At 44.5% G+C, this 24,702-nt stretch overlaps 1 protein-coding gene across 1 annotated transcript in view; it reads left to right on the top strand.

Moving 5' to 3' along the window:
* Positions 1-18,478, top strand: part of PLEKHM3 (pleckstrin homology domain containing M3) — a 442,009-nt gene extending 423,531 nt beyond the window's left edge. The window contains exon 8 of the mRNA XM_075317729.1: positions 17,570-18,478. Coding sequence (XP_075173844.1) covers positions 17,570-17,747 — 178 coding nt within the window. The 3' untranslated portion in view covers positions 17,748-18,478. The remainder of the gene's footprint in view (positions 1-17,569) is intronic.
* The last annotated feature ends 6,224 nt before the right edge of the window (positions 18,479-24,702 follow it).

The following is a 24,702-nucleotide window of genomic DNA, read 5'->3' as shown; positions in this document are numbered from 1 at the left end:
GGCCGGCGCTGCAGAGGGGTCGGCCGATGTTGCGGAGGAGAGGGAAGGATTTATCTCCCTCTCTCCTCCATTGCTGGCTATTGCCATTCTCGCGCTGTAAGTGCAGTACACCGGTGTAATGCGAGTGCAGTGCGATTTTTCTCTCGCCCCATAGGCTTGAATGGGTGCGAGAGAAACAAGGATCGCATTGCACACGCAGCATCTTGCGACTGTTTTCTCGGTCCAATTAGGGCTGAGAAAATAATCACTCATGGGTGCTGGCACATAGAGTAATATTGGTCCGAGTGGAATGCGATGTTTTATCGCATTCCACTCGCTCTGATTTTCATGCCGTGTGTCTTTGGCCATAATGTGTCACTCAACTTTCAAAAAAAGTCAGTGCAGCTGGCGTAGAAATGACAAAAGTCTCAAAATGTACGACATTTGCTAAAGTATTATGCCAGTTTTGTGTCACAAATTGTTTGGTGAATCCATCTTTATATGTTTAGCCATGTATGGGCTCTGACTTGTAATAATAATCAACAAGGTGAGGGTGTACAATGCACATATAGTGGACACCATTTCAGGGAGCATCACCTTTATATAAGATCCCTTTCACTACTGCACATGTATGCTAAGATCTCCTAACTGGTGCACAGCAGAACTAATATCTATAACTCTAGAAACCTGACCGTGGTGGCACAAGACGTCTGAATCCAGCACGGCTGCAGGTTTTCATGTTGATTCGCTGCATCTCTAGGTATAAGATGCATGAACACTGCCTTGTCCCCAAAAATTGGTGAAATTATTTTTAACCTTGTTTAAAAATCATTGTTCTTAGCGGCACAATGTCCTCTGTAAACAGGACATTCTGCGAGAAGAATGGCAGCATCTGCACACAGGACGATCAAATTACCGATCGTTCTGTGCCCATGGGAAGTGCGACCTGCCTGTCTAAACAGGTAAACAACCGCCGATTGGCTTCTAAGTAAAGACCTCCATTATCCAGTGTAAACGTAGCCTAAAACTCAATCAGCCTAAATTTCAACAGTCAATATAAGTATTTTATAGATGTGGCACCTTCACCACAGGATTTATTTGCATTATTTTTCATAGCTACATTATTTCTTTCATCAAAGTAAAAAAAATTAACGGCAATACAGAAAATAAAAAAAGGTGCAGCAGATGGGGTGACTGGACTTTCTATAAAAAAAAAAAAAAAAAAAGCTTCAATCCCTCAAAATATGTTTTTAGACTTGAGGCTGCGCAAAACTGTTGCAACTTTTGTTCTCACAGCAGTTTTGCTCAGCTCCACCAAAACGATCAAGATGGCGGGATGGAGACATGACGCCACAGCTCCTCTATTCATCACTAGCTGTGCATAACATTATTTGTGGCAGAGCGTGCAGCAGATTTCAGATGCGCCTGATTCATGATACGTCTTAAGGATCCGGCACCTCTGACTCCAGCACACCTCCTCACCTGGTGTGAACAATGTTTGTCCTGATGGATCAGGGCCAAAATGTTGTAAGACACACACACATACCTTAAAAACTGCAGCACATAGTATGTATTTAGTCAAAGCAACAATTAACTTACATTTCAATTGATCCAAAAAATAGTATAAGGTCTTAGGAATTATTTACACATCAGCTTTTCTCATTCATGAAAAACCTGACGTCTGAATGAGCTATATGCGCATGTCTGTTACAGATCCATATTGTACCTACTATGATATCACAGTTTTTTTCTTACGGATTTTGCTTGCAGGAGAAATGAAAATTTCTTCACACTTTTTTGTGTTGTCTTTTTTTTTACAAGAAAGAATATTATCACGATACGCCCTTGCCAGCCCCGCTGCGAGTTAATAAGTGCCAAGATTAATGACTTATGTTCCCTGACTGGGTGTTTTTATTTAGCAATTGCTCACCTTTATCTTTTATTTTCTTTCCTGGGTAGAGACCTTTGGATAGACGGAGCAGGTGCATCTAGACAGCCAAACCATTTTATAGGAGCCAGTTACACTAAAGCTTGCTGATAAGAGGTCCGGGTGAGCAGAGGTATCGGCCAAGTAGGCGTGAGTGACAGTGAGAGAACAGAGTGCTGATTCTACTATCACCGTAATTAGTCATTCCCCGCTACATACTCCTGCACGCCTCCATTCACATCCCCACATCAGTGGTTTGACAAATGATGATGATGATGATAGCAGCTTGAGTAATGCAGATTTAACCCTGTATGTTGAGTTGTTATCCCATACATATTTAGTTAACTTGATCAACTATCTCTTTGTGGTGAAATATCAAACTGCCATTTAGAGCATGAAAACATATTCATTAGGCACTATCACTATTTCTTGCTGACCTGTTGTTACTCTTCTAACATTACTCAAGTTCCCCACTGTTTTCTGTACATTCTGTTCCGGCCATATGGACACAGTGATTTTTCTGCAGTGGTCACATGCCTGCCTAGTCGGAAGAGGAAGCACATGGACTGGTGGTGGTGGAAGGGGATCGACAAGGTGAGTATACTGTATTTTATTATTTTTAACCACACAAAAGATAAATATAGTGAAATATTGTTAAAGAAATTACATTTCTTCTGTCACACGTATAAGGATCCAATTGTATTCAAGGGGTTATTTCATGAAGACATGACACACTGTAGCACCCCTGAGGCTTCAGTCACTACAGGGTATTGCATCTCACTTAAGGTGCAGTACTCATCCCGGGTAAGGAAGAGGTTAACCACTGGTGTTCATCACTTACACAACACACAGCTTAGTAGCCAACCACTGGAACTAGGTTAGAGGTGGTCACCATAGCAACGGGACTTTCCCAACCACTAGTGAGTCATCAGGAAGGTGGGGGCAGCACAGAGGAAGTGAGAGAACACAGACACTTTTACCTCAGAACATTCTGAGACGCAGGAGAAGTAGGGTCGCTGAAGGGCGTGCTTTAGAGCTCATTCAGAGGGACCGACCGAGAGGAGTGCTTAAGAGCTCTCTCGGGATTGGCTGGAGAGAGTGCCAGAACATCAGGGACTCTCAGGATCACGGCCACTGAAGGGAATGCTTCAGAGCGCCTTCAATTAGAACCGGGCAGACTGGAAGAAGCAGGAGACGACTGGTGGAGCTGGTGAGACAGAGGAGAAATACGGTAGCCGAGGGGTGAGCCTTTAAGCCCCTTAGGGACTGGCGCAGTCAGGTTGCAGAACCCTAGGGTGGCGTGCACTCCACGTTGCGCCATGAGAATCTGCCGTGAAGGAGGATTTCATATCCTATTGCCCACCACAAAGGTCCTGGGGCACAGCAGCATATAGAGTCAGGAGTCAAGATCACGTTTGGCCCACAATTGATTTGTGCTGCCTGCAAAGGGGACGGGAACTAAACCAAGGGCACTGGGGTCCCCAAGTAGCTTCACGCCATGGGGATTCACACTACAGAGCACAAGGAAGGAAGGTCTCATACTCCACAACACCGGTGGTGGTCTCTGAATCATCCGGCATCGGCTGGGGCCCATCACGGCGGAAACCAGCACTCCAAGGGTGATGACCTGACACTGATTAAAAGAAGTTTGTCCACAGTTCTGGTGTCATCCCGTCATTGCCGGCACCGCCACCCCACGCTCTGGTGCCATCGTCCTCCCTGGGGGCTGGGCGCGTCAACACTATGGGAATAAATGGCCATCAATGTAATAAGTGGGTACGCAGGTCCATTCTGGCTCATAGGAACCCCCATTGCCATCCTGTGTATCTTAGTGCTCTATCAAATACAGTGCCTTGCGAAAGTATTCAGCCCCTTGAATTTTTCAACCTTTTCCCACATATCAGGCTTCAAACATAAAGATAAAAATTTAAATTTTATGGTGAAGAATTAACAAGTGAGACACAATTGTGAAGTTGAATGAAATGTATTGCTAATTTTAAACTGCTTTATTTTATTTGTAAAAAATAAAAAACTGAAAATTGGGGTGTGCAATATAATTCGTCCCCTTTACTTTCAGTGCAGCAAACTCACTCCAGAAGTTCAATGAAGATCTCTGAATGATCCAATGTTGTCCTAAATGACTGATGATGATAAATATAAGCCACCTGTGTGTAATCAAGTCCCCCGTATAAATGCACCTGCTCTGTGATAGTCTCAGTGTTCTGTTTAAAGCACAGAGAGCATCATGAAGACCAAGGAACACAACAGGCAGGTCCGTGATACTGTTTTGGAGAAGTTTAAAGCCGGATTTGGTTACAAAAAGATTTCCAAAACTTTAAACATCCCAAGAAGCACTGTGCAAGCGATCATATTGAAATGGAAGCAGTATCATACCACTGCAAATCTACCAAGACTCGGCCGTCCCTCAAAAATTTCATGTCAAACAAGGAGAAGACTGATCAGAGATGCAGCCAAGAGGCCCATGATCACTCTGGATGAACTGCAGAGATCTACAGCTGAGGTGGGAGAGTGTGTCCATAGGACAACAATCAGTCGTACACTGCTCAAATCTGGTCTTTATGGAAGAGTGTCAAGAAGAAAGCTATTTCTCAAAGATATTTATAAAAAGTGTTGTTTGAAGTTTGCCACAAGCCACCTGGGAGACGCACCAAACATGTGAAAGAAGGTGCTCTGGTCAGATGAAACCAAAATTTTTGAGCACAATGCCAAACAATATGTTTGGTGTAAAAGCAACACAGTTCATCACCCTGAACACACCATCCCCACTGTCAAACATGGTGGTGGCAGCATCATGGTTTGGGCCTGCTTTTCTTCAGCAGGGACAGGGAAGATGGTTAAAATTAATGGGAAGATGGATGGAGCCAAATACAGGACCATTTTTGAAGAAAACCTTTTGGAGTCTGCAAAAGACCGGAGACTGGAATGGAGGTTTGTCTTTCTTACAAGACAATGGTCCAAAAAATAAAGCAAAATCTACAATGGAATGGTTCACAAATAAACGTATCCAGGTGTTAGAATTGCCAAGTCAAAGTCCAGACCTGAATCCAATCGAGAGTCTGTGGAAAGAGCTGAAAACTGCTGTTCACAAATGCTCCCCATCGAACCTCAGCTCCAGCTGTTTACAAAGGAAGAATGGGCAAGAATTTCAGTCTCTCGATGTGTAAAACTGATAGAGACATACCCCAAGTGACTTGTAGCTGTAATCGCAGCAAAAGGTGGCGCTACAAAGTATTAACTTACAGGGGAAAAATAATATTGCACGCCCCACTTTTCAGTTATTAATTTTTTTTTAAAAAGTTTAAAATAAGCAATACATTTTGTTCAACTTCACAATTGTGCCCCACTTGTTGATTCTTCACCATAAAATTTAACATTTTTATGTTTGAAGCCTGAAATGTGGGAAAAGGTTGAAAAATTCAAGGGGGCCGAATACTTTCGCAAGGCACTGTATATACAGAATTGTCTCTCTGCCACCGAGTAGTTGTAGCCATGAAAATGTGAATCTAACGCTTGATTATGGGATTTCAGGCGGTTGGCTATAGCGGCAAAGTTATTTGCACAATTATCTACTTGTTGTGAAACTTCAGCAAAATTACCTGCGGATTATCCGCCCTCGAGATTCAGTAAAATCCGAAGCTGCAGACGATTTAAAACACACAGAAAGCAGTATAAAGTTAAAAAAAACTTCACTATAATCACTTTTTGCAGCTCATGAGGTAACAGTTAGTACTTTCCACTCTTTGTATTGCCATCTCCAGTGATGACATTGTGTAGACCAGTAACTGCTGCAGCTAATCACAAGCTGCAGCAGTCTGATGTGACAACAATTTATCACTTGTGGTCCAGTGTACAGCGACAACAGTATGATAGAAGGTCGATTACACAATGTGAACCCAACATTTCCATGGCACATCCAATATTGTGCAGATTTGCTGCTGCTGACTTCCTAAACCTCATGGATCTGGTGATAATAATTGGGCTTTTTGACAGAATAACCTCAGCAATCCTTGTTTGTGTGAGTGAAGAATGTTTTTCAACCTCTTGGTCTAAACCTCTTGATGAATTTTAAAGGGATACTTTGTGGAAAAAAAAATCAATATTCATTTGGTGAAGCTGTTATTTATCTTTGAGCTCAGATTTTTCCATGCTTTGCGTTTTTACCTTTGTTTGTCCTATTTTAGCAAATCTGTTAGAAGGAATACAACAAACTGAGGACTGAATCCTATTATACGGAGTGAAGTAAATTGATGTCTATTTACTGTCCATTAGACCCCTGTCCTGACACAGGCCAACAGCTATTTGCTATCCATTATACATAGTAGAGCCAATTAACAGCTATTTGCTCTCCATCAGCCGCAGTGGGCCCATTTCATGTGTATTTGTACTGCTTAATACACCATGAGCAATTTGACATGTCATTAGCGCAGACAGAATTTAGGTCACTTACTACAGTTTTTTGAAATATGGAAAGGTCTGATGTATTTTATCAAAAGACCATTGTATGCTGCAGTGTTTCTACAATTACCATAATACCAATTATGCTCCATGAAATGATGGGAGTGCAATTCATTGTACAAATCTATTTTGCATTCTGAAATGTGAGACTTTGCAGAAAAAAAATCTGCAAATTGAAAACTTGTAAAACTTACTCCATATTCAGTAAGCCTGTCATTTCACCTGAAACCAGGGTAAAAGCATGGTCTTGTTGCCCTTATCCCCATAACAGGTCACAACTAGAGATGATCGGATCCATGGAAGTTCAGGTTCTGCGAGTTTAGCCGGACTTTAGAGAAAGTTCTGTTCCGGACTTGACCTGAACCTCATTGGAAGTTACTGATTGGGCAGTTCAGCTCTCTGCCAACGTGCAGCCAGCCGTACACAGATCACTTCCAAGGGAGGAAGAGTGGGATTATTTTTTTGTACACACTACATCCGATCATGCTGTTGTTCAAACACTGCAAGCGACACCACTGGGCCGATCACCGAGCATACCAGAGCACAGCGGTGGTCAGCATACATAAAGCACTCGAACTCCAAACTTGAACACTGATTTTTTTTTATAAACTCTGTGTTCAATATGAACATCGAACTATAAGGTTCGGGTCCTCTCATCTCTAACTACAACTGCTTTGATATGTCTGGGCAAATTAGAAGAAGCCTAAATCCCAATACACAATAGATAACAGGTCAAGCTTGGCTGACTATCTATTGTGTGGTATACTTGTATTCTCATCGACCGGAAGTGAGTGGGCATGACTGGCCAGAGTTAGTGGGAGGAAGCGGAGATAGTGGGTGTGACCGGCCGGACTTAGTAAACATCCATTTTTAAGTCCACGCAGTCAGGGAGTTATTTATAATACAAGCGTGGGTCTGGTGGCTGTGCTGCTATCAGGGCTTGACAACAGTGACTGGTTTATGGGCCCCGTGCTGCAGCTGTGAATGGGGCTCAGTGAAGAGGGGGGCTCAGCCTGGCCCGGGGTAATTACTTAGCTTTATTAAGGCCGCCTGGCCCCCCTCTTCACCGGGCCCCATTCACAGCTGCAGTATGGGGCCCAGCAGTGTTTCTTTAGCCACTACACACACGGATAAATTTCATGCAAAGCCTTTCTAGAGCATTGCATGCATATTAGCTATGTTCTGAAGACAAGGTCAGTGGAGCAGGGTGCCGACACATCATCCTACGGCCCAGAGTGCAGCAGCGTGATGAGGTCATTATGCTGTGACTTCCGGTCGCAGGTGGAGGACCGTGGGAACCTCTTGCTGCAAATAACCTGAGTGATGTCACTGCTGATCGCAAGGCTCATTCATTCTCTGACTGAACCTCATAACATTCCGTCATGTACCATGATCGTGCTCTGTGACTTCAGATATGTAGCAGAGTCGGACCTTCAGGGTTTTTCTTGTAGGTTAATAAATTGGTGAAAGAGGGTTTTTTTGTATTTTATTTCAAATAAAGGATTTTTGGTGTTTGTGTTTATTTACTTTCACTTACAGATTAGTAATCGGGGGGGGTTCTCATAGACTCTCCCCATTACTAATGTAGGGATTAGTGGCAGCTGTCGGCTGTTATTAACCCCTTATTACCCCGAATGCCACGGCACCAGGGCAATCAGAAAGAGGCCCTATAAGCCTCCCCAGCTTGAGAATACTAGCCCCAAGCTGTTGGTATGTATGTTGGCTGGGGAAACGCATGCCATTTTTTTTTTTTAATTATTTATTTAAATAATTTAAAAAAGCCGCATATGGATTCTCTTATTTTGATACACAGCCAAGATAAGCGTACAGCTGGAGGCTGCGGTGTTATGATCCGGAACCATGGAAGACCACCACAAATCATTGGTAAAAGGTGACAAGAGCATTGGCAACTAATCTGGCCGCCATCCGCTTACTAACCATCACAACTAGAAGTAGCCGAGGGGTGAACTAACATCCTGTGCACCGCGAACCCAGCCGGAGAACTAACTATCCTAAAGGAAGGAAAGATGAATAACTCTTTGCCTCAGAAAATAGACAAGAATAGCAAGCCCTCCACATTCAAAGACTGCGGTGATATAGGAAAACACAATACACAGATAGATGATAGGATTAGCAAAAGGTGAGGCCCTACTGACTAAATAGGAAAGGACAGGAAAGGGACTGATGGTGGCCAGAGAAAAACCCTGCAAAATTCCTGATAGTACAAAAAGGCCCTCAGATCGCACGATCTGAACTCCGTCCTATACCAGGTGCTTTTGTCATATCAATGAACAGAAAACAAGAATCATAACAAATTCAACAAGCCACAAACTCATGGACCCAAAGGAGCTATACTCCAAACAGAACTGCAGGGAGTTCCCCAGCCAAGCAACTGAGGGGGAAAATCCCTGCATGCAAATAAACTGAAAACAACCACAGCAAATGATAAACCCAGATAAGAGCAAAATAACCAAACAATAAATAAAGAGCAAGCACTTATCTGGGGTAGATGTGGTGTGGAGCAGAATGAAGCAGGCTGGTGATACAAAGAACAACTGACATCCGCCATAGCCTGCTATTAGACCAGGATTTAAATAAGCAGAGAGTTGGCAAAGGAAACGCCCACCAGAGGGAGCCTCCCAGCAGCCAAAACATAACTAACATGCACAACAGTACCCCCCCCTTGAGGGGGGGTCACCAACCCTCACCAATGCCATCGGGTCGCTCGGGATGAGCATGATGGAAGGCGCGAACCAACCTGTCCGCATGAATGTCAGAAGCCACAACCCAAGAGTTATCCTCCTGCCCATAACCCTTCCATTTCACAAGGTACTGAAGCTGACGCCTACTGCGACGGGAATCCAGAATTTTTTCAACCTCATACTCCAGATCCCCTTATACCAAAACAGGGTCAGGAGGCGCTGCTGCAGGAACTGTTGGCTCCACATGTTTCTTCAACAAGGACTTATGGAAGACATTGTGAATCTTAAATGACGCAGGCAGAGTCAAACGGAAAGATACAGGGTTGATAATCTCCGAAATCTTATAAGGTCCAATAAATCTGGGCTTAAATTTAGGAGATGGAACTCTCATAGGAATATTTTTAAAAGACAACCACACCATGTCCCCTACTTTAAACCGGGGACCAACAGTCCGATGGCAGTTGGCAAACTTTTGGGCAGTTCCTTGGGACTGAACCAATTTATCCACTACCTGCCCCCAAATCTGCTGCATCCTGTTGACCATCGAATCCACCCCTGGACAGTCAGACGCCTCAAGCTGCCCTGAGAGGAACCTAGGGTGATACTCAAAATTGCAGAAAAAGGGGGACACCAATGTGGTAGAGCTAGCTCTATTGTTAAGGGCAAATTCAGGCAAAGGCAAAAACGAAAATCAAGTCATCCTGATCCGCAGAAACAAAACACCGTAAATAGGTCTCCAGGGTCTGGTTAGCACTTTCAGTCTGACCGTTGGTCTGAGGATGAAACGCCGAGGAGAAAGACAGCTGAACACCCAATTTGGAGCAAAAAATCCACCAAAACCTGGATACAAGCTGCACCCCTCTGTCAGAAACAATGTTTTCAGGAATACCATGCAAACGAACAACATGTTGGAAAAACAAAGGCACCAACTCTTATGAAGATGGCAACTTAGATAGGGGAACCAAGTGGACCATCTTGGAGAATCTGACACAGATCACCCAAATCACAGTCATTTTCTGAGAGACGGGAAGCTCTGAAATAAAATCCATAGAGATGTGCGTCCAAGGTTTCTTAGGTACCGGCAAAGGCAATAATAGCCCACTAGAACGTGAACAACAGGGCTTGGACCTAGAACAAACTCCACACGACTGCACAAAACGACGGACATCCCGGGACAGGGAAGGCCACCAAAAAGAGCGTCTCACAAGATCCCGAGTACCAAAAATGCCAGGATGACCCGCCAAAACAGAGCAATGAACCTCAGAGACAACTCGGTCTCTCCATTGGTCTGGGACAAACAGTTTCCCTGTAGGACATCTCTCAGGTTTATCCCCCTGAAATTCCACCAGTGCCAACCGCAGATCAGACGAAATAGCTGAGAAAACGACACCATCATTCAGGATAGTAGACGGTTCGACAACCTCCAAAGATTCAGCGCAGAAACTCCTGGAAAGGGCATCGGCCTTAACATTCTTGGTGCTCGGCAAAAAAGAGACCACAAAATTAAACCGGGTAAAAAACAAAGCCCACCTGGCCTGCCGAGGATTCAACCTCTTGGCCGATTCCAGATAGATGAGATTCTTGTGGTCCGTAAGCACCACAACTTGATGCCTAGCCCCCTCCAACCAATGCCTCCACTCTTCAAATGCCCACTTCATAGCCAATAATTCCCGGTTCCCCACATCATAATTCCGTTCAGAAGGAGCAAACTTCCGAGAGAAAAAGGCACAGGGCTTAAGTTTACCCGAAGTAGCGTCTCTTTGAGACAGAACAGCACCTGCTCCGATCTCTGAGGCATCGATCTCAACTTGAAATGGGTGAGACATATCAGGTTGCTGCAGGACTGGGGCAGAAGTGAATCGCCTTTTAAGCTCCTGGAAGGCCACAATTGCCTCTGGGGTCCAATGCTCAGCATCAGCTCCCTTCTTTGTCAAATCTGTCAGAGGTTTGACAATGGCAGAAAAATTAGCTATAAATTTACGGTAAAAATTAGCAAACCCCAAAAACTGCTGCAGGGATTTTAGAGAAGTCGGTTGCACCCAGTCGTAAATAGCCTGAACCTTAACCGGGTCCATTTCGATAGCGGAGGGAGACAAGATGAAGCCCAAAAAGGAAATCCTTTGTACCCCAAAGAGGCACTTTGACCCCTTAACGTACAGTGCATGATCCTTAAGTATCTGAAAAACAGCCCGTACTTGCCCAACATGAGAGTCCCAATCATCAGAAAAAAATCAAGATGTCATCCAAATACACAATCAAAAATTCACCAATAAGGTCCCAAAAAATATCATTCATGAAGGCCTGGAAGACGGAGGGTGCATTAGTGAGCCCAAAAGGCATCACTAGGTACTCAAAATGTCCCTCAGGAGTATTAAAAGCCGTCTTCCATTCATCACCCTCCTTAATACGGATGAGATTATACACACCCTTGAGATCCAGTTTCGTAAACCATTTGGCACTCTTCACTCTAGAGAACAGATCAGACATCAGAGGCAAAGGGTACTGATATTTGACCGGAATTTTATTAAGAAGACGGTAATCAATACAAGGCCTCAACGAACCATCTTTCTTAGCAACAAAGAATAAGCCAGCACCCAAAGGAGAAGATGAGGGCCGAATGTGCCCGTTCTCCAATGATTCCCTGATGTATGACCGCATGGCATCATGTTTGGGCACAGACAAGTTGAAAATCCGCCCCTTGGGAAATTTACAACCGGGCACCAACTCAATGGCACAGTCACAGTCCCGGTGTGGGGGCAGAGAATCAGATTCCTGGTCATTAAATACATCACGGAAATCAGACAAGAAGGCCGGAACATCAACTGCCTGAGCAGACGTGGACGACACGGAAAGGTCCTGATGCAAACCTTGACAACCCCAACTAGCTACTGACAAGGATCTCCAGTCAAGAACTGGATTATGGGTCTGCAACCATGGAAATCCCAGTACCAAGGTATCCTGTAGATTGTGCAATACTAAAAATGTACAAGTTTCCTGATGCGCTGGTGCAACTCTCATAGGCACCTGGGTCCCAAATTGGGGTTTATGTGCTGCCAAAGGGGTAGCATCAATGCCCCTTAAAGGAATAGGAATTTGCAAAGGAACCATGGGGAAACCACAATCCCTAGCAAACCCAAAATCCATCAAATTGAGCGCTGCCCCTGAGTCCACAAAGGCAAATGCAGAAAAGGAAGACAATGAGCAAATCAATGTGACAGACAAAAGAAACTTTGGTTGCAAAGAACCCACAGTAACAGAAGTAGCCAATATCCCTTCACGTTTAGGGCAGACAGAGATGTTATGAGAGCGTCTCCACAATAGAAGCACAGTCTATTCTTACGTCTGAACCCCTGCCCACTAGCATTAGAAAGGACCCTATCACACTCCATAGGCTCCAAAGGCTGTTCCACAGGCACAAAACCAGCAGGTATCTTCCTGCGCTCACGTAAATGCCTATCAATCTGAATGGCCATGGTCATAGAGGCATCAAGACCAGAAGGGACGGGAAATCCTACCATTACATCCTTTACAGAATCAGCAATACCCTTCCGAAAAAGAGCCGCAAGACCATCATCATTCCATTTGGTAAGGACCGCCCACTTTCGAAATTTCTGACAAAACATTTCTGCAGAATCCAAACCCTGAGTTAAGGACAACAAGAATTTTTCTGCTTGGTCCAAAATATTGGGTTCGTCATATAATAAACCCAAGGCCTGAAATAAGGAGTCCACATCACTGAGAATCAGATCATCAGACGCTAAAGAGAAGGCCTAGTCCTGAGGGTCACCACGCAGTAAGGAGATGACAATCTTAACCTGCTGTACAGGATTCCCTGAGGACTTAGGGCGCAGGTCAAAAAATAATTTACAATTATTTTTGAAGCTCAAAAATCTCGACCTATCTCCCGAAAAAAATTCAGGAACGGGAATCTTAGGCTCTGCAAGGGGAGTCTGTGCAAGATAGGACTCTATACGATGAACCTTAGCATCAAGATGAGCAACACGCTCACCCAATTCATCCATGCTAGAAAAAAAAGAAATCTTCCACAGAACCAAAAGAAGAAGAGGAAAAACACCAAAAAAAAAAAATTTCTCAGCAGACTTTTTTTTTTTTTTTTTCCTTCTTAAGAGTACCCTTTAAATTTGTTGGCCGGATGTACTGTTATGATCCGGAACCATGGAAGACCACCACAAATCATTGGTAAAAGGTAACGAGCATTGGCAACTAATCTGGCCGCCATCCCCTTACTAACCATCACAACTAGAAGTAGCCGAGGGGTAAACTAACATCCTGTGCACCGCGAACCCAGCCGTAGAACTAACTATCCTAAAGGAAGGAAAGATGAATAACTCTTTGCCTCAGAAAATAGACAAGAATAGCAAGCCCCCCACATTCAAAGACTGCGGTGATAAAGGAAAACACAATACACAGATAGATGATAGGATTAGCAAAAGGTGAGGCCCTACTGACTAAATAGGAAAGGACAGGAAAGGGACTGATGGTGGCCAGAGAAAAATCCTGCAAAATTCCAAATTCCTGATAGTACAAAAAGGCCCTCAGATCGCACGATCTGAACTCCGTCCTATACCAGGTGCTTTTATCATACCAATGAACAGAAAACAAGAATCATAACAAATTCAACAAGCCACAAACACATGGACCCAAAGGAGCTATACTCCAAACAGAACTGCAGGGAGTTCCCCAGCCAAGCAACTGAGGGGGAAAATCCCTGCATGCAAATAAACTGAAAACAACCACAGCAAATGATAAACCCAGATAAGAGCAAAATAACCAAACAATAAATAAAGAGCAAGCACTTATCTGGGGTAGATGTGGTGTGGAGCAGAATGAAGCAGGCTGGTGATGCAAAGAACAACTGATATCCGGCATAGCCTGCTATTAGACCAGGATTTAAATAAGCAGAGAGTTGGCAAAGGAAACGCCCATTGCACAACACACCTGGTCCAAGTCCAAACCATTCCTGGCCACCAGAAGGAGCCTCCTAGCAGCCAAAACATAACTAACATTCACAACACTGCAGCCTGCAACCGTATGCTTTATCTGTGCTGGGTATCATAATACGGGTGGACCCTACACCAAGTATTTTTTTTAATTCTTTTTATGCCACGATACTGACCCGCAGACAGCGCCTGTGATTAATTGCAGTCAGATGCTGTCACACAAGCTGAGGGGGCACGTCTGACTGCAACCAGTCACAGCTTCCAAGATGGCTGGTGGTCGGGGAAAGCAGTGCATATTGATGAGCATTAATGAGCGGCCAAGGAAGTAAAGGAGAGGTCACGGGAGCAGTTACAGCCGCGCCCGAGCCTTGGTAAGTATGAAGTGCTCACTTTATACTTATTTCCTTTATTTTTCCTTTATTTTTTTTTTAAATTTCCGCAGTACCGGATCAACACCCGGAATCCTGGGCCTGGGTCCGGCACCCGGGTACATTTGAAACTGCGTGGATCCGAACTTTTACAGTCCGGGTACACCCATCACTATTATGGAACGCTGTCATGTAACAAAGATTTCAGATCTGTTTATTTCTACTCACAAATTGGATGCACATGGAAGATAAATCCACGTGGACTATGTCACGTGGGATTCCCCTGCACTAGCTTCTACCCATCTCAGTGTGTAGTTTTATGTGCGATATATATTTTTTTTCTTAAACATTGCAGACCAGACAATGACTGGTCATAAGGTGCAGGTCACCGATGAGAAGCATGTCTGCTTTGGTAGTTCAAAGTAATCTCTAATACTAAAGATGAGAAAAGTTGCTCGAAGCAACCCCGGTGCATGGTCAAGGTTAGTGCTCTCTGACCCTGGACAGGAGCTGCACAATTTTCCTTACTCTCCGGAATCCCAACCTTTGGTCATGATGAGCCAAGCTGGCGTACGTATAAAACGCTCCTGTCTACGACCATAGAGCAGTGGCCTGTGCTGCCTGAAGCAATTCGCTTAGCAGACTCCGTTAGCGTATGCTCTGTCTTGCACCATTTTTGCACATATGCGTTTTCTGCAGGCGGACACCCAAATGTAGTCTACTATGTTTTGGGGTCCGCTTGCAGAAAACGTATATGCCCGAAAATGGTGTAAGACAAAGCACACGCTAACGGAGTCTGCTCCATTATAGTAAGTGGCACTGTTGGCGCATGCATCCGAAATACATTTTTCGGGGTGGGGGAGGGGCGGTTTGGATGCCCCGACGGGACCACTGAACGTAAGTAAAAGCGCAATGTGAAAGCAGCCTTATATCTATTGATCACATTTAATATGTCTGAGTCATAATTCACATGACAAGCACCAGTTGAAATATGGACTGTGGTTATTTTTGGAAACTATTAACAATACTAAATGACAACCGCACAAAACTGGATGTGTCATTAGAAAGTGATCTGCTACTTTTTTTTAGGTATTAAGGCTGGAGCATCATGTCAGATGTTTTCATAAATGGGGCTGTCGCTGGCAGGGGACAGATCACAGCTGGGGGGCAGCTCAAGGAGGTGGCTGTGGCTTGAGTGGCAGACGGAATCGGGGCTCGCGCAGCCGTCCGTCGCCCACGAGTGAAAAAGGGGAATATTTACAGGGGATTGTCTGTAACACCACCCGTGGGTTGCGGTGATGAGATGGCGGCACCGCCGCTGCCTCTGGGGATGGTGCCCGGGACCGATGGTGTGGGGGCAGCAGGATGGTATCCTCTCCACGGGTAGGGGAGGTGTAGTCCCGGGGCCCAGGTATTGTTCAGTATTGCAGGGAACCGTAAACTCACAGTTCGGTTGTCGTGGTGCTGATTGAGGCTGTACTGATGTGTGGAGTCAATAAACACAGTCATTTTGTAAATCAAAGCCGAATGCCAGGAGCCTTTTGGAGGGGTGTGCTGGTCCCACACCCGGGTTGATGGTCTGTGTCACTTTCCTCTGCACTGTGTTTTTGGTGTGGTGGACTTCCCAGTGTGAAACGCGGTAGTCTGCTCCCGGTACTTTGGTTGGGAGCCGTGCCCGCTGTCGCTGGCCCTTGGGATCTACCGGGCCCTGACGGATGCCCTAAACCCCGCGGTGGGCTGTTGTCTGCTTTTGGGACTTTGGTTGGGACAGGACCTAAAATCCTGCCCTCAATTGGTTAATTGGCTAGGCCGTTGGTTCCGGTCCTGGCTTCAGGGTCCAAGTACCTCCGCTGTGCACGGTTTCTGGGTTGGTTCTCCGGTGTCAGTACCGGCGGGCTCCAACCCTGCCCCGGTCCACCTCGGATCTCCGGCAGCCGTCCTCCCGTCTCCTGACAGACACGGACCACCGTCTGCCACCTAGCCCTTTGCAAGTGCTGCTGTAGTCCAGAGGCTCCGACCCCTGACTACACTTCAGTGACTGCTCAGCATGACATGACTGTCCCTTTCCCCGTCCAGCACTTCTCTGCCTCTTTTCCCGCCCTGGGTTCTCTAGACCCCTAGGTCGGCGTTCTCCATCTGCCTGGTCCCGCCCACTGGTGTGCCTTTCCTACCCTGGGGGGGTGACTAGGGTTTTTGTTTGGCATGATGTAACCTGTGTGTGGGATGTGATGTTAAATCTCAAGGAGAAGATGATTCCTGTACCCTTGGTGGAGGGCACAGTCATCTGTGTCTCCCTGGTTTTGCCAGGGCGTCACAGGGCAGGCTCTTCATAGAGAATGAAGTGAGCATTTATAGATTCATAAAAAGGATCTGTATACTGCTGTCAACTAAAATATGAGGACGGCAGATTAGGAAACAGGTGATCAGTACATAGCCGAGCTCATTTATGTTAGCATTTAGTTATCTCTAGGGGGCCCACCACCAATATCCCCACTGATTCAATCTTCAGACACAGCACTGCGACATGTGAAATTTTTTTTAAAATAATAGGTACTCTTTAACCATATTCACAAAAGCTACTTGGTGAATGCTTGCCTTTAAAAGTAAAGCAGCTTAAAGCTAATCAGTCACTATAGTTTTTGTACCACATCTGAGGGCATCATCATATAGGGGCAGAGATGCAGATTCCAACGATCTCACTGTCTGGGCTACTTCTTGCAGTTTTGACAAAATCACAGTTTTCTCTACTGCAAATTAAGCAGTTCTCTGAATGATAAACTATGTATAAGCTCACCCGCATCATTGACCGCTTTCTGTGCATAGGCAGATATCTATAAATCAGTGGTGGGGTGGTTATATATAGCTCATGAATATGTAGGACTATATGGCAGCAGGTTTATTAATCCTCTAATAATAAAATTACTGTTTTATCAGCAGGAAATTATCAAAACTACTGCAAACAGCCAAGTAAGTGATACATCACTAGAATCGGTACTCTGTTGCTACATTTGGCTGCTGTCAGGTTAGGTGGCAAAAACCTGATAACAGAATCACTTTAAGTATGTTGTTGTGCATACTCATTGCGTATCTAAATTAGTGTATTGGTAAAGAATACAAGTTGAATATTTTCTTACTTGTATTGTTTTTTTCTTTTAGGTGTGAAAACTGTGGCGCCGTCTTCCACAGTGATTGTAAAGTGAAAACTGTCCCGTGCCCCCGGTGTGTGCGCAAGGAATTGCAGAAGAAGCAGAAGTCATTCTGGAAAAGGCTGAATGTGGATGACAGCTGGGACGAGTCGTGTAGTATGTTTGAGCTGTCTTACCCGGGCACATGACCACAGACTGAGTACAGCTACAAGCTTTGCACTCGCTTTCTCTCCCTGGTTGCTGGTGAAATAAGCCAGTGTCTATATTAGAAATTCTATCTAAAGTAATAGCTGGTACCTACTAACATGCCATAGAGATCGCCAACTAACAAATATATTAGCATTGCTATTATACTATGTGGCTAGCTGCCTGCTTTATAGCACCTTAACTAGAGACTCCCTAATTCTACTGCATGCACTTGCCTTATGTATACATTTTAACCTTGATAAACGGCAGTGGGAATTATTTAAAATAAGCAGGTTTGCTAACTAGTTTGTTGCCATTTATTGAGCACAGGAGCTCATTTCTCTAAGGATTCTATATAGGCTCCTTGTGCGCATCTTATTGCAGCCTTAAGTTTTCTGGACTTGTGGTCCATTGTTTTATTCATCTGGGATTGACATCTTAGTATGAAAACTGAAAACAAAATGTATGTGCAAGATCATGAAAGGTACTTGTCGTAATTGCTTTGTAAAGAAGTCACTTACCTTCTAAAAATGATCAGGACATATACTTAGGAATTATTTTATTTAAGCTGCAGCCATTAGGATGACTGTATTTATTTATTCTTATTGCAGAGATGTGCGAGTGTGGCCAGTTCTGCTGGAGCATATTCCATACTGCTTAACTGGTCACTGGATTCCCTTTTCCTGCTCTGTAACCTTCAAACTTCAATAAAAAAAAAGTATAATCCCACAAACGTTTCCCTGATTGCTCATTCTAAGGCTAGTACAACTTTTAAGAGAAGATATCATTACTATATACTGCAGGTCTCATGTTTCAGTGTGCTGGATGAAGTCTTGCAGGTGTTCCACAAATACTCACCTGCGTTCTCTTTTCTTCTCTAACCATCAAGGGGAAGGTATCCTCTTTGTTCAAGAACAATACATTGCTGCATTACTTTTTTATTTTTAGTAAGCTTTGAATGAATTACTAATTGAGTCACAGACTAGTGCAGAGAGAGAATGGTCCCTATCTGCAAGGCCTTACAAGCTACAAGGGAAGGGCGAAGGAGGCGGCAGGTACGGAGACAGAGAGATGCTGCTCATAGGGCAGTGTAACACTAGGTTGTAAGCTCCTCTTATGGCCTCATTCACACGTCCGTATTTAAAATGTACTTGAAAATTGGTACCAGAGTCTTGCATCATCGTATCATCCACGTTCCTGTTTTTACCATCAGTATGTCATTAGTGTTTTTTATGGATGGATCAATAAAGAAATTACAAAGCTGCTATACTTTTCAGTGTTAAACACTAGTAATCAGTGAGCATGCTTACCACGCTTGTTACTCGTCGAGCTTTACGCGTGCCGAGCTGTTAGACAGCAAATTAACATGCAAGGATTACTTGCCATACATGCTAATGCCGTATCTATGTTGGCTACCGGCACTACTGTGATTGGCTGGCCGTATCATGTCATCAGTGGCCTTATGTAAGACCTGGTGATGCGATGCTCGGACTACTATTTTCTGGAAGCAATTCATGGAAAGTTGATGTAGGAGCGGGAGCTGACTTTAGAGCAGGTAGATATGCAGTGTTGAATTGGCGTTGCAATAATTGTATACTGCTGCTGCACTATTAAAACAAAAATCCTTTTCTAGGCTACATACTGCCCCCTTTTTTTTTTTTTAGGTAAAACTGCTGTCACCTGCATTCAGTGTAGAGATAGTTTTGTATAAGAGGCATATAGGCCAGGTTTATTTCCTTAACGTGCCTACATACGTATACTGCTGCTGCAACTTATAAACAAAAGTCCTTTTCAGGGCTACATATTTTCTTTTCCCTATTAATTGCAGAAAGTTTGCAGGCATATATAATATCTACCTAATTTAAAATGCACAAAGCGTGCAGTATGGGACGGGGAAGTGGCCGTGCTGCTGGTTGTGCATGCATATGCCAAGGCCATAGGCCAGGTGAAACTGTGCCTATTGTAGGAGCACAAACAACATGCTCATTCACAAGACCTAGCTTCCTATCCCACTTTGCGGGGGGTGCGGGACACCACTTTTGAAGGTAGAACAGTGCGAACAGGTGGTCGTTTGGATGGCATAATTCTTCCAGTATGTTTACCAGCACTACCCTGTCTTCCACACGGTCCAGTCTCACTAGCCAAGAGTCTGGATAACCTAATCCTCACCCTGATCCTCCTTCCTCCCACCATGACAATTTCCAGGAGGCAAGTGATCTCATACTTGGAACTCTGAGAAGCTATTTACATCTACATTTATTAATTCTGGCCGCTCACCCTGCACATTTCAAGAGGCACTTGAGGAGATCGTGTGTAGTGATGCCCAAATATTTGAGCAACCACGGTCAGAAAAAGACAATGGTGGGGAACGGCAATTAGTGTCTCAAGAGGTAGATGATAATGATGAGACACAGTTGCCAACAAGTCCAATTGTAAAACTCAACAAGTCAGTTGGACCATAGTGCAGAGTTGGAAGATAAGGTGGTGTACGAAGAAGTCACTGGCCCAACCTGGAAAGGTGCCATGCAAACCAAACACAGCAGTGCAGAGGGGGAGGGATCCACAGCACCGCAACATGCAGGAACAGGCAGTGATGGGGCCAGAGGGAGAAGGCTGGAAATCGTTCCTCATAGCACCCTCACGCGGCAAGTTCCCAGGCCAAGGGTTAGGCACCTCCAGTCTTGTGCTTTTTTTTCAAGACCGTGCAAACTGTAAAAGAATGGCCATTTGCAACCTGTACCATACCAAGATCAGCAGGGGTGTGAACACTACCAGCCTGACCACCACCAGCGTACTCAGACACATGTCATCAAAGCACCCAAATAGGTGGGCTGAATTCCTGTGTCCACAATCTGTGTCTGCGGGAGACACCACTGCCTCTTCCCCTGTGCCACGTCTTCACCAATCCCCTGTCCAGGCCCACCTGCAGATGTCTCCCATCCTGCACCTGTCATTGCACATTTGCAAGCACCATCAGCACCCATGTCCGGTTCTCTGTCCCAGCACAGCATTCAGCTATACCTACCCCAGGCCTTGCAACGAAAACGTAACTGCCCAGGCACCCACCCACAGGCCCAAACACTAAACATGCCCTTTTCCAGATTGCTTGACCTGGAAAGTTTACCGTTTAGGCTAGTGAACACTGAGGCTTTCTAGAACCTCATGGCGGTGGCTGTCCTTCGATACTCAGTCCCCATTTGCCACTACTTTTACTGGTGTGCCATCCCCACCTTAAACCAGCATGTGTCCCATAACATCACCCATGCCCTGATCAATGCAGCTACTGGTGAGGTCCAAATAATGACCGACACATGGACAAGTGCTTGTGACAAGGTATGCTACATTTTCCTGACTGCGCAATAGAAGAACCTAATGGCGGCCGGGACCGAGTCGAACCCTGGGATGACACATGTGCTACTAACTCCGAGAATTGCAGGTCCTTGTTCCATCATGGTTTTTTCCACCTCCTACACAAGTTCCTGCACCCCGCCTAATTTTCATCCTCTATCTCTTAGTTTTCACCTTGGAGCACGTCGTCCATAGCAGTCGTATGGTCAACGCACTGCGTTCATAAAGCGGCAACAAGCTCTGCTGAAATTAATTTATTTAGGTGACAAACAGTAGACCACCACAGAGTTGTTGAAAGCTGTAACAGACCAGACAGATCTTTGACTCTTGCCGCTGAACTTACAACAAAGCATGGTCATATGTGATAATGGACATAACCTGGTGGCGCCTCTGCACTTGACAAGCTTGAACACATACCATGCCTGACCCAATGGGCTCAACTTCTGTTCAGTGCTTTCTGAAAACCTTTCCAGATTTGCCTGAGCTACTTGTGAAGGTACGCTGCTTGTGCACCCATTTCTACAAGTCAGCTACATCTGCCGCCAGTCTGGCAGTGCTGCAACAGCACTTGCAAGAGCCACCTCACTGACTGGTGTGCGACCTGCCCACGCGCTGGAACACACCATTACATTTGTTGGCAAGCTGCAGAGCACAGTAATTGAATATCAGCAATAACATGCTGTTGGTATTCCAGTCAGCCTCCAAACAAAATAACCGTCGAGTGGCCATGGATGTTTGACATCTATGAGGTTTTACAAAACTTCTAGAGTTTCCCATTGACTTCCATTATGTTGGTTACTTGAATCGAACCCTTCTGAGCATCCGACCTGCTTGATTTGAGTAGCGTGCACTCGAGCATTTTACTGCTCACTCATTCAACAGGTACTGCAAATGGATGCCATCCGTGTGCTATATGTGTTTTTCATGGAGCCATAACTTGTATTGGGCCTTGTCATCTTTGCTGAAGGAAACAAAAAACGGACATGTGAGTAGCACCATATATCATAATCGGTATGTGCTAATACAAGTAGGTGCCACATAGACAACTGAAAGGCCTAAGATTGTGCATCTCTCAGCACTCTTCTTAAGCAAGGATGACCTTAGGGAGATCAACATCCAACACCGCGGAGACACCATCACGTGTTTCTCAACGCAGTGATTCTTGAGCAATGCCCCCTGGGAAATATTCAAAACAAGAAAGCCTGCGGAGACACCATCACATGTTTCTCAACGCTGGCAGGAAACTAGCTAGGTCTTTCACTGGGAAGGAACAACCACGGGAAGGGCAGTCTCCAGTCAAGGAGACCACCTGTGCCAAACATGGTATCCATCCACAGACAGCTGTTTCGGGGTATTTGCCCCTCATCAGTGTGGAGTAGGAAACTGGCTAGTGGGAGCATTGCCTAGTAGAAGACTACATAAGCAAGGATGGTTGACCTTAGGGAGATCAACATCCAACACCGCGGAGACAGCATCACGTGTTTCTCAACGCAGTGATTCTAGAGCAATGCCCCCTGGGAAACATAAGCAAGGATGGTTGACCTATTCCTACTCCACACTGATGAGGGGCAAATACCCCGAAACAGCTGTCTGTGGATGGATACCATGTTTGGCACAGGTGGTCTTCTTGACTGGAGACTGCCCTTCCCGTGGTTGTTCCTTCCCAGTGAAAGACCTGGCTAGTTTCCTGCAAGCGTTGAGAAACATGTGATGGTGTCTCCGCAGGCTTTCTTGTTTTTGATCAGCACTCTTCTGTCAGACAGATGCAGAATCCACAAAAACAAGGAACCCCACTTTGTAACAAGTCCACAAACATGAGAGCAGTAGACAGCATCCAACACAGCTGATGGCAAGCAAAATTTATTGTGCCAAATACATGACAGATAAGTTTCGACCCATTAAAGGTTTTTATGAAGCACAAGCCCAGTCTAAATAGTAGAACATTTAGGCTCCCATCAATCAGTGTGCAGAGAACCTGTCTTATGGATTGCATATCACAAAAAAAAAAAGATAAAACCGTACATAGAAATAAACAAATGCATTACATGTAACCTCAAAAGCCCAAACCTATTTCCCTTACCAAAATATAAAAGTACAAGATAAAAACAGTGATATCACTCACCAGGGTGCATGCATAAATAATTGGGTTGGCATTTGATCTTCAGCTTCCATTTAGCAGCAATGTGTATTTTAGAGTCCAATGTAATAACTGAATGAGTTGGTATATCTTGTAATTGACCCCATGGTTTGTCACCTAACCACATCACAGAGGTGAAAAAGGAATCTCTAAACATCTGTGTATTTAAAGGGAACCGGTCAGCTCCCCTATGCCTTCCAACTCAGCAGCATGGTAATCTGTATGCCCAAATTTACTTCCTAACCAGCCCTGTATAACACTTTTCATTAATATAAATGTTTAAAAAAAACTACCTATAAACCTCGCTGTCCCTATGCTAAATAGGGTCTTGACTAGTCGCAGAAATGTTGGTTCCCCTGACTTGTGAGCCCTCTTTCCGTGTTATCAAGCCCCTGTGCGTGTGATATGATTTCAATGAGCTGGCATCACCACCAGCTACTGGAAATCTCGCTTTCCTGCTTTATTAGATAACACTGCACATTACTGGAAGTTCAGAAGACATCAAACCAAGGTACTCACCAATTTAATGTGGTGAACTGGACCAAGCCATTAAAGGGATGGGGTGGATCATTTAGCGAGAACTTATATAAGAAGGTTATCCAGTTGCAACCAGATGTTTACATACACTATCTAAAAAGACACATCTGTATGTTTTTCTCACTATCTGACATGAAATCAGAATAAACCTTTCCCGTTTTAGATCAATTACGATCACCAAAATTATTTATATTTGCCAAATGCCAGAATAATGAACGAGAGAGAATGTTTTGTGGCATTTTATTACTTTCTGCAAAGTCAAAAGTTTACATACATTTCATTAGTATTTGGTACCATTGCCCTTAAACCATATGACTTGGGTCAAACGTTTTTGATATCCTTCCACAATCTTCTCACAATAGTTGGTAGGAATTTGGGTCTATTCCTCCTGAAGGAACTGGTGTACCTGCGCCAAGTTTGTAGGTCTCCTTATTCACACCGGCCTTTTCAACTTTGCCCATACATTTTTGATAGGACTGATCAGGGTTTTGTGATGGTCACTCCAAAATATTGACTTTGTTATCCTTTCACCACTTTGTAATCAGTTTGGCAGTATGCTTCGGGTCATTGTCCATTTGGAAGACCCATTTCCACCCAAGTTTTATGTTCCTGGCTGATGTCTTGAGATGTTGCTTCAGTATTGCCACATAATCTTGTTTCCTCATGATGCCATCTATTTTGTGAAGTGCACCAGTCACTCCTGCAGCAAAACAACCTCACAACATGTAGCTGCCCCATGTTTCTCGGTTGGGATGGTGTTCTTAGTCTTCAAATCTCCTCCCTTTTTCTCCAAACGTAATGATGGTCATTATGGCCAAACAGTTACACTTTAGTTTCGTCAGATCACAGGACATGTCTCCAAAAAGTAAGGTCTTTGTGCCTGTATGCATTTGCAAACATTAATCTGGCTTTCTTATGTTTCTTTTGATGTAATG

This window comes from Anomaloglossus baeobatrachus, chromosome 7, assembly GCF_048569485.1.
Source record: "Anomaloglossus baeobatrachus isolate aAnoBae1 chromosome 7, aAnoBae1.hap1, whole genome shotgun sequence".
In the NCBI taxonomy this organism is placed as follows: domain Eukaryota; kingdom Metazoa; phylum Chordata; class Amphibia; order Anura; family Aromobatidae; genus Anomaloglossus; species Anomaloglossus baeobatrachus.
This window is presented reverse-complemented; position numbering and strand designations above follow the sequence as displayed.